The sequence below is a fragment of the Stenella coeruleoalba genome, assembly GCF_951394435.1.
Source record: "Stenella coeruleoalba genome assembly, chromosome: 7".
Taxonomy (NCBI): domain Eukaryota; kingdom Metazoa; phylum Chordata; class Mammalia; order Artiodactyla; family Delphinidae; genus Stenella; species Stenella coeruleoalba.
In genome coordinates, this window is record NC_137153.1 from 35,984,744 (window position 1) to 35,996,142 (window position 11,399).

An 11,399-nucleotide genomic window follows, 5' to 3' on the forward strand; every position below is an offset into this window, starting at 1 on the left:
CCATAGCAATAATAGCTGTCATTTTGCTCTTGCCACCTGTAAGTTTCTAAACAATTTCATTAAATCCTCACACTGACCTTCTGAGGAAGTTTTTAAAAAAATAATCCCCATTTGTAAAATGAGCCTGAGGTTCAGGGAGGAAAAATAATTAGCCCAATGCCACACAGCTAGTATTACCCAGGATTTTTGAAACTGTATTTTCTGTTTGCGAAACTGGAATTTGTACTAGAGTGTACACACTGGTAAAACCAGTATTATTAATCTAACCATTAGTTTTCTTTCTTTTTGATAATAGGCTACTGAATTCAACCAATGGAAGAATGTTCTATTTATCATACAGTTTCTTCTTTCCTGTTTTTTGGGGTAAGAAGCCATAGATAAGAAGAAGCTTTGGTCTGTGGTATCTCTTAACAAGTCAAATCAAAATATACATTCCGTCTGCTCTGTCAAAATCCCTTTTTGCTTCTCCAACTTCTACTGAAAAGTAGCACTGCAGCAGAGGAGTGGATTGGGACCCATGCTAAATGTGACCTCCAAAATATGATGTTGCATATTGATTTCTGAAAGTTAGTTTGAAATAAAATCAGCAGCCCTATCAAATTCAAATGTGTTTTTTGTCTTTGTCACAATGTCCCAAGGTTCCCAAGGTTCTCACCTCACATAAATATTTGGAAATAACCATTTTCTGTAGTGTTGTACCTGTTATATTCAGGGTGTTTTCTGAGGAGAGATGCCCAGGCCATTATATTGCCCAATAATTTTAGGCTTTTGTTCTTAAAATTTCCCTTAGGTTTAGCTTCCTGTTGAGTGGCCATGCAGTTTGTCTTTTTATATGTTCCCCAAACTTGTAAAGTCCTTTTCATAAATAGATAATACATACAACTAGTAAATAATACAAAAGCTGCAAAAGGATGCATAGGGAACATAAGCCACCTTCCCTTCTTCCCTGCCTTGTGACACTGCAGTTTTCCTCTCCAGAAGCAACTGCTGTTTGGAGTATCCTTCCTGGACTGGGCTCCATGTATACACAAGCACCTGTGTCTTATCCCATAAGAAAGGGTCTTTGAATGACTGTCTTGGAATTATTTGTCAAAAGATTTTTCCTGTGAAGAAAGATGAATTCCCCCTTATTTTTTTACATTACTAGTACTGTAATTTTCATTGTGTGTAAATGAACTAAGACAATTCATGAGTCTTTGATCAACACTCTTCAATTCTTAAACTTGATCTTAGTTGCAGTAACGTAATCACATCAGTAAAAGTATTTTTATGTATATCCTCAAGTTCAGTAATTCTCTCTTTAGCTGTGTCTGATTTAATGTTTAACCTGTTTCTTGGAGATTTTTTTAAATTTATTTTTTATTGAGGTATAGCTGATGTACAGTATTATGTGTTTCAGGTATACCACATAGTGATTCACAGTTTTTAAAGGTTATATTCCATTTAGAGTTATTATAAAATATTGGTTATATGCCCTGTGTTGTACTGTATATCCTTGTACCTTACTTATTTTATACATAGTACTTTGTACCTCTTAATCCCCTACCCCTATCTTGCCCCTCCCTGCTGGAGTTTTTGATTTTAACAATTTTTACTTTATTTGTAAAAGTTCCACAGTTTGTTTTCAAACTTGTCTGTTCATTCTTAACATTCTTTTGTGGGTCATCTTTGAGACTGTACCTTTTATTTCTTTAGATATTACACACATAGCTATTCTGTATTCTGCATCTGATGATTCCAATATCTGCAGTTCTTGAGAATCTGAATGTGTCGTTGGTTGACTAAATATGTAGTTTGTGAGTATCATTATGGTTTGCTTTCTTGTGTATTTGGTGACCTGTGAGCATATTATTTAATCTTAATCAGTCCTGTGGACTGAAAATTGGAATTTGAGAAACTTTCCTGCAGGGACAAATTGTTTTTAGTCTAGTTGGTAGCCAGGTGTGCCCCTGACCTGGACCACTCTGGCCTTTTTGAGGGTCTGGCCTCAGTGGGCTAGTGTCCCTTCTCACTTGGGGTTTGGCCCAGGGCTCAGTTTACAGACAGTGCTGTTTTGCAATGGCCTCTGCCCTGAAGCACCCTGATCCTGTACCTATTGTCCGCTGCTCTGATGCCTGCCTGGCTCAAATCCCCTTATCACTCTGTACCCAGTTTCTCCCTTTTCCAAAGGGGGGATATTAGGCAATCTCTTGTGCCTCTTTCAAAACCAATAGTCTCTCAAATAATGTGTTCTTTCAGGCATTGGTTGTTTGGCAGTGGGTGAGTACTAAGTGCTGTCAGTACTTAGGCAGCCATTGTTGGATGCCTAAGTGTAGTAAGATATTTGTAGTTTTCCCAGTTGTTGACTGAGAACATGTAACTTTGAAAAAAATCTACTAAGCTGTGTTTGTGAGTTACCCTTGGTGAAATCATCCTTTTCCCCCCATTACAATTAAAAAAAAGTCAACCCATATCACACAAACTCAGACCAGCATGTTTCCTTGCCTAAGCCCATGTTCACCTGTGAACAGCAGAGCCAAGTTTTAGTTTTATCTCATGTCATTATAAACTTGATAATATTTTTGTTTTGTTTTGTCTGTTTTTTTCACTTGCACTTTACTATTTACCCATTCCATGAAGGAAATCAAGAAGTAAACCTTTTTTTTTTTTATTATTTTTAAAAATTTTATTTTTGGCTGCATTGGGTCTTCTTTGCTATGTGCGGGCTTTCTGTAGTTGTGGTGAGTGGGAGCTACCCTTCATTGTGATGCGTGGGCTTCTCATTGTGGTAGCTTCTCTTGTTGCAGAGCACGGGCTCTAGGCACGTGGGTTTCGGTAGTTGCAGCATGCGGGCCCTAGAGCACGCGGGCCTCAGTAGTTGTGGCACGCAGTCTCAGTAGTTGTGGCGCATGGGCTTAGTTGCTCCACGGCATGTGGGATCTTCCTGGACCAGGGCTCGAACCTGTGCCCCCTGTATTGGCAGGTGGATTCTTAACTACTGTGCCACCAGGGAAGTCCCAAGAAGTAAACCCTTTGATGTCAGCTGTCTGCAGTGAGTGGTGGGGTGGGCAGTGCTTGAGCTGGCACTTCTGGGGCTTCTTTGTCAGAATCTTGACCCTATTGATCTACAACTACATGCCTTTTTTTCCAATTAATAATGTGCTTCCTAGAAAACAAATACTCTCTTGATAAAAGTTGTTAGTATTTTATCAGTAGTCATTTTGCATGTAAAAATGTCATAAAGGCATAGTAATTAAAAATAAATCAGTAAATGATGAAAACATTAATATTTCAGATTCTACAACTTTAAGGGTAAAACCTAGGTAGGTCTCAGTTTTTTAAGTGGGTCTTTTGAGGACACTAAAATCATGGCATCATTCTAACAGGTGCCTGTACTCTGGAATCAGATGGCCTAGATTTGAATCCTGGCTTTGCCACTTTTTAGCTCTGGGTCCTTGGACAAGTTATTTACCCTCTCTGAGCCTCAATTTCCTTATCTTTAAAATGGGAACAGTGATGTAATGTAGCTAATTTATAAGGTTATGTGGATTGAATGAGTAAAGAGCCCTTAGTGTGGACATATAGAAAATGTTCAGTAAGTGTTAACTATTGTTTTTGTTGTTAATATTTCTATTTCTGAGCCCAGCCTGTTCAGTTTGGCTGTCCTTTTTCACCCCAGACAGATTTGGTTCTGCCTATGGCCCATGACTTCAATAGTTTTTCTTCTGTTATGTCTGCTTCATCTTCAACCACCATGTTTTAATTCTGAAACTGCTCTAGAAGGAAACTTCCATTTTGGCATGGTGAATTTTTCAGAATCCTGCTTTCTTACAGTTTCTCACTCAGAGGACACGATGATTAGGTCACTTGCTTCTTTGCAGTAATAGAAACCATTGTAAGCTTCTGAGCATACCCTTGCTTTTCAGAACAACTGGAACTGGCTGTCCCTTCTCTTCGGTTCATGCTCAAGGAGCCTCAGGACTAACATGTGCGTGTTCCGACCCTTGACTCCAGAGAACTCTCTCTCAGCTTCTTTCTTATTTTCACTGCTTTCAAGTTTGCATTTCAAACTTGCTTTCTCTGACCACCAACCCTCTATCCGGAGTTGAAAATATAATTTAAAAACTATAACACTTTAGAACTGTATGTTAAGAAGCCAGTGGAATGGTGAAAAGAGCAGACTTTTCTTCTGAGTCATGGTGAATGATTCAGCTTTAAGAAATGCTATTTGTAATCAAGAGTTTGTAAATAAAGCATATGATGAAGTGAAATTGCATCAGGCAGGTAGACTGGATTGTGGGAGCCACGATAATTTAATGCAGGTAGAGGTAAAATAAGACTGAAATGTAAGTTGACAAACTAGATTTTAAAAAGCTAGTTCTGCTGTTCTTTTTAATCTTGCCGAGAAGTGACAGGTTCTGGTTCATTCACACCAGCATCTGGCACCAGCCCCTAAGCCCTGGAGGCAATTATCCTAATCTGTTTCTGCCCTAGTAGCAGCCTCTTTGATCTCACTGAAGCAGTAATATATTCCTTAATAGAAACACAAATGTATCAATTTTCCCTACTCACAGCATAAAAAATGTTCTATTCTTTGAACCTTCACTGATCCTGCCAAGATGTAGGGTCCAAGACAAAATAGGATTCTGCTGATTGCTTGGACACAGGAGTGACAGAACCTTCAAAGAGTGTAGATATTTCCATCATTTCCCAACAAACCACATTGTAGCGTAAAATCGATGCTCCAGGAAAATAGATCATATTTATCCCATGACTTTGGCTTCCCTGGCACACCACTGAGGTCTGGGGTAGGAGAGAGTTCTTACCAGAGATGGGCAAGATGAGATTACTTGAAATTCTTTGAAATCTGAAATAAGAGAGTAATGTGCTTGGGTACAATTGTGGTTGGTGGAAGGAGTGTAAAAGTCACATTTTATTATTTGAACATTTGTGTTGGACTTCTTTGTATGCATGTACATGGAATGGTAACCAGCAACAAGTTGTAAACAAGGCCATTTGAGTTCTGCCTGTGACTCCCACGAGTGTGCCGTCCAACTTCGGGTTAATCAGTTATTTTTTGTGTTATTTTTCAGAAACAGGAAGAAACCTTTGAGCAAGGGTTCTGGTTCAGGGGTTTTCACATGGGTACCTCCATCCCTTGGGGCCCTACAAGCCAAAACACCAGCTGGTATCTGTTGTCTGAATAAATGTGTATCTTTTGTATGTGCCATTAGTTTTCAAATGTACACAGATGATAAGTACGATTTTATAAGTACGTAATGGCAGAAATGTACTGAGAATTCAGCAGTGCTTTTAAATATCTTTACATTTTATTAATTCACAGATGCTAAAATCAAAACTGTCATGTGGAGGTTGACATTTTTGGTGTTAAAAGTGGTTTCCTTTGCATTGAGTTAATGGAGGGTCTTTTAATTCAGAACCTTGGTCTTAGCCAAAGGACAGTGTAGGTGCATATTTGCGTATAGAAATAAATCATGTTTCTTAGAAAAAGTTTTAATACACTCCTTTGATCCTCGTCATTTTATAGTTACCCTCTCTGGGGACACCCAGGTGGTATACTAAGAAGTGCAGCCTTTCTGTCTGCAGAAAGTGGCTGTTCCTGTGTCAGATGCCATCTGTCACTTAGGAGGACTGCCGCTAATTCAAACTCCCCCAGGAGGCTGGAGACAGGGACTCCTCCCCTCGCTCAGCCCAGCTGGTGGGTGAGTGTCCTAGTGGCCCACACTCATGCTAGATGGATATTGGCCAAGGTGGTTTCGCTAAAATGTGGAATGAACAAAACATTGCATGATTGGAAACCCTGGAGTAGGAAATTTTAAGCAAAAATAGGACATAAAGGATATTCATGACTGTCTAAGTTTAAGGCTGCGCTCCAGTTTAGGAAGCCTGCCGGAAGATTTTCTGTGTCCTGGAAATTGGGTTGGGCCCCTCCTGGGAGTTGTGATCTCTGTTATTTTATTAGACTCTTAGCTCCTTCAGGGCAGATGCTGTGGGTTTATATACTCTTACTACCCAGGCCCAGCAGGGCAGGCACCAAGTAACACCAGGTTGAGTTTTTTAATCTTTTCATTTTACGCATAAGTTGGATTATTTATAGTTCCCTGGGACTCTGAATTAATGTTGAATTTATTAAAATTGTAAAAATTTAAAAAAACTTAGATTTTCTTAAGCCAATTTATAAATAGTCTTGCTCTATTTATAAAGCTAGTAATTTTTATACTAACATAAGAATATTTACTTTCATTATTTGATTAATGATTTGTTAACCCAAGTTTAACTGATTGAAATCTCCTAAGTAATTTACTGTAAATCAGTCTTGTTTACAACTTAGTGAATTAAAAAAAGTTAAACATTTAAAATGTGATTTACAAATGTAATTTACCTGATTTTTCCAGCAATTCCAAGCCTTAATAAGGCCCTAGAGAAGCTGATGGGCCAGGTTGCTTTACAAGCCTAGCAACTCTTTGAAATCTAATAAACCAAACTTGGCAATGTGGTAAATCAGCTTCTTTTAAACATTTGAATACTGTGTACAGACTTAGATTTTCTTACCCCATTCAAGTGAAAATTGCAAATTTAATATCAATTGCACATTTTAAATACAAGCCACAAAGACCAGGATGTTGGAGTCTCTAACTTGCCAAATTGTTGTAATTACCTTAATAACAAAGACAGACATTATTTTGAAGATTACAGAATTTGTTTGTAATTGAGTTTATTCCTCAGCTTGATGTATGTCATCGCTAATATTTTTTCTCTATCATCCCGGGTGATGAACATACTCAGGACAAAAACGGTTACTGTTTGTGATCTAGATTCTGTTATTAACAATCAGAAGTTTGGGCCTGGACCTGCGACTGGGTGCTAAATTGCCCCAGGGGGAGTCTCCCTAATGCTTAGGGGCTGAGCCCTTTCTTAGAGTACAATTCCCAAGCTCATGCCTTCTAACTGGTGTTTAGCTTTAAAATCCAATACATCTTACGCTCTCTCAGTATCTTTCCAGTCTCATTCTCAACCAGTTTTTATTGTAACCTCTTTCAACATTTAATCACCTGATTCCAGTGGATGAAATTTTGCACCTCACCTAGGTTACAGCTAATTTTCATTACTACTTGAGTGAAATGAATATATTTCTTTATCTCTGATTGAATTCTACATTCCTGTGTATACGTATATTTTCTTATCTGGTGTTTGGTCATGATTCTGTAGTCATTTTGTTGACAAGTGCCAATATACTGGTCCGTGTTGAATGCCTGTCAGATTAACTTTAGTAATAAGGTACAGGAGTACCACTGGCATGTGGAATCCATTATTTAAATCTTCTTTGTCCAAAGCTAGCAATCATTCTGCTGGTTTTCCCTGCTAACACCAGTGGTTCTCAGAACTGGCTGCACATTAGAATCATCTATAGAGCTTTGATATGGCATATGGCTGGGTCCCCACCTCAAACCAGTTGGAGACCCTCTGCCGGGCATCATGGTGTTAAAAGTGCACCAGGTGATTCTGATGCACAGAGAGGATTGAAACCCACTGTTGTAACATCTGTTAAACGAAAGATTTCAGATCATTTAAAAAAACTCATTGTCCTTATCCCCTTTTTGTGGAAACACTGATGGAAAATGCACAGACAAAATGAAAAGGACATCTAAGGTAGACAGTTTGGCTAATGCACGACTGGACCATTTTGCTGAAAATATCGAATTATTGAGATGTTTTAAGATGTAGGTAATTTTAAATCTTTATGGTGTGTTTTTCTTTTTTATTTGTTTAAAATGCCTGTGTGGGTCACTTACTGGCTCTTCTTAATCTGTTTATTACCCAGACCAGTAAGGCACACTCAAGTGTTTTCTCCGTTGCCCCAGGTTTCTGTTGATGTACTCCACACTTTTGTGCAGCTATTACAATTCGGCCCTGACGACGGCGGTGGTTGGAGCCATCAAGGTAAGTGGTTGAAGCCTTGAAATGCACAACCAAATTGGGGAGTTGACTGTTTGATTTTATTGTTGTTATTATCCGTGCTGTAGTAAGAAAGGAGGCTTGTGAAATTTTCAGCTGTGCCTGGGTAACCCCTCCTTACGTCTTCTAATCTCCTAATCCACAAAAAGAGGGAAGACTTGCTCATTTAAAAGGAAGAAACAAATTATGACTTAAATTGGGAATGGTGGGAAGGGATGGTCTGGGAAAACCAAGTGAAATAGCTGAAAAAAATACCAAATTTCTGTGCTAAGATACCTTGTGATCTACAGTTTGGTTTTCTGGGAGAACCTTGCTGACTAAGAAAGGGAATTCTTGTGAAGAACTGTTTTCGGCCTAGATCTATGCTCAATTATAAGGTGATTAACTCTGGGACTGGTGTGTATGCTGCGTGTGTGTACATGCATTTGAACACACGCTAATGAATAGGAGGGTGGAGGTGTTCTAAATTCTGTTCTGCAGTTGCTTTGTGTTTCTGTTCACGTGAACTCCTACCGTGAGTGAGTGCTTCAACAGGTGACTTCTCTGTTGGCTGCCCAAGGGCCTCTGAGAATACACTGGACAGAGTACTGCTTGTAATTTATCAGATGTCTTAGTTTGTTCAAGTTTAGGACTAATATGATTAAAATTCACTACCCAATGATGGTAAAGAGATGAAATCTGGAAAGCTGATTACAACCCAACTCTTACATCTTCTTCCTATGTATTAACTGGAAGAGGGTATGGATAATGCAGTTTCTGTGATTATGGTGCTGTAGTTTATTTCATTTTCTTTATAAAGCCATATGTAATGGTTTTTATCCACTTACTCAATATTCCATGAACCCCTGCTATATGCGAGTCTCTTTGAAAAGTAACTAAAATATTTAGTTTCAGGTTTCACTATATATATGAGTTTTCCCCCTAAAGCCTTTACTTTTAAAATCATTAATCCTCTCTTTTTCTGCAGAACGTATCCGTTGCCTACATTGGAATGTTAGTATGTGGAGACTACATTTTCTCTGTATTAAACTTTGTAGGGTTAAATATTTGGTAAGTGGGATTTTTAAATGAACTCATTTTAGTAAAATATGAATTTTTAAAAGCCTGATTAATCTGTTATAAGTGAAAGAGCAGGAGGTGTTTTGACTTTACAATTTCTAGGATAAAATTCACTTAAATCATTCAGTTCATCTCTTTTTATGACATACTCTTTCATGTGGACCATGGGGCCATGTAATGAAAATTCAAAGGGTTGAGATCTAATTTTCTGTTTCCCCCTCTCAGAAAAGCCCTTAAGTTGTGTGTCTTCCTTTTGTGAATGGGTCTCACTAAATCTGTGCTCCATTGAAGCACCATGTGCTAAGGATATTGGGAGGAGTGACTAAGATACTTTTGAAAGGCATTTTGGGGTCTCAGAGGTGGGACACTATTTTAGGATAATACTGTATAGTTTATTCAAGTAATAACCAAGGGCTTATTTTTTCTCCAAGTTTCTCTATCAGACTTGATCTGCTCTTTTTCTGCCCCCACAGATTTGTAAATAAGAGGGTTAATTCTCATCGATTAATACACAAATTTGAGGAAGTAAAACAGGGGGCTCAATAATTCCCTTCAAATTAAGCTGACTGCATTGTAAATCACCTATACTTCAATAAAATAAAGAAAAAGAAACAAACAGCCAAGTTATCAAAAAAATTAAGTTGACTGTATTTGTAAAGATGTCAGTAACTGTTGGTTGTATCATCTATGGAATTTATTTTCACTCTTTTTTATTCTCCTTTCAGCATGGCAGGGGGCTTGAGATACTCCTTTTTAACTTTAAACAGCCAGTTAAAACCTAAGCAACCTGTGGACGAAGAAAACATCCCTCAGGATTTGAAGGGCTAGAACCTGGGGCAGAATTGCAGACTGGCTTGCAGACTGGCGGGAATGAGGGAATATTCCCAGCTGTTTTGGTTGTGGCGCTCACCCCTGGTTAAGGCACAACAGGAATGTCTGCAAAATGCAAAGAGAATCTACATCATGTGCTGCCTGAGGAGCCATCGTCAGCCCTGAGATATGTATCCGGGCAAAGCCTTACCAGCTGAAAGTGAATCTTCTCAAAATAAACCACTGGTGAAAGGGATTGTTTCCAAGGCACTTGCGTGGACCGCACATCTGTGTGCTGTTCCAGGTACTGCGAGTGCTTCAAAGGAGGCCGATGCTGTGAGGGTGCTTATCTGCACCTTGGCCTTAATTTCAAAGGTCCCAGCCAAAGCAGAGTGCCAGCGGCAACATTTTTTTGGTTTAAACAGACATGTCTTTATTTTAATAAAATCAGCCACTTAACTGCCAGTAGAGTTATTTGCTAGCTTTGATTTGATCTTATATGTTGGTATCTTTTCCCAATCATCAAAGTAAAATAAAAAATAATTTATATGCATACCTCATACTGTGATATTATTGTAGACAGGCAGAAAAACAGTAGGTCATTTATTCAGTCTGCCTTGAAGGGTAATATTCCTTTCAAGGCTTATGTTGGGAAAGATTACAAAATAACTCAATGGAAAAAACAATACTCAGTGTGCCCTGTCAGCATTTAAGTTGGTCGTATTTCTCTCCTCTTCTCCTTCCAGGTTTGTTCAGGGGCTTTGAAATTCAGATCATAGGGACTTTAACCAAGGTACATTTTTTTCCTGGGCTTGCCTGACCCCCCAGACCAGTGGTGTGTGGGAAGGAACCCCGGTTTGGATGAGAGTTATTATCATCTTCGTTAAGAAACGGACTGTCCCCGTTGGGGTCGTGGTGCAGGGTAGGGCCCCAGTCTGGAGGGGGCCAGTCAGGAGCTCTTCTTTCTAGTCTTGTCTTCACTGCTAACATACCAAGACCTTCACAGGTCACCTTGCCACTGTCGCCTCCATTTTTTAATCTTTAAAATGGAACTATGTCTCCAAATCCCTGCCAGCTCTGACTTTCTAAGTTTATAGAAGCTGAGCCAGATGGACAGGGCAGCAAATGAAGGAATGATTCTGTTGACATGTTTCAATTTACTTTAAAATTTAAAAAATTTTAATTGTAAAATACACCTAACATAAAATTTACCATCTTAACCGTTTCTAAGTGTACACTTCAGTAGTGTTAAGTATATGCACACTGTTGCGTAGCCAATCTCCAGAACTTTTTCATGTTGCAAAACTGAAACTCTATACCCATTAAACAATAATTCCCCATTCCTCCCTTTCCCCAGCTCCTGGCAACCACCATTCTACTTTCTTTCTCTGTGAATGTGACTACTGTAGGTACCTCATAAAAGTAGAATCCCACAATATTTATCTTTCAGTAGCTGGCTTATTTCGCTTAGGATAATATCATCAAGTTTCATCCATGTTGCAGCATGTGTCCAAATTTCTTTCCTTTTTAAGACTAAATAATATTCCATCATATGGATATACCACATTTTGTTT

General features: G+C 38.7%; 1 protein-coding gene across 1 annotated transcript in view; it reads left to right on the plus strand.

The window, feature by feature from the left end:
- Positions 1 to 10,699, plus strand: part of SLC35D2 (solute carrier family 35 member D2) — a 54,532-nt gene extending 43,833 nt beyond the window's left edge. Inside the window, exons 9-12 of the mRNA XM_079926499.1 lie at positions 296 to 363; positions 7,863 to 7,941; positions 8,924 to 9,006; positions 9,741 to 10,699. Coding sequence (XP_079782625.1) covers positions 296 to 363; positions 7,863 to 7,941; positions 8,924 to 9,006; positions 9,741 to 9,843 — 333 coding nt within the window. The 3' untranslated portion in view covers positions 9,844 to 10,699. The remainder of the gene's footprint in view (positions 1 to 295; positions 364 to 7,862; positions 7,942 to 8,923; positions 9,007 to 9,740) is intronic.
- The last annotated feature ends 700 nt before the right edge of the window (positions 10,700 to 11,399 follow it).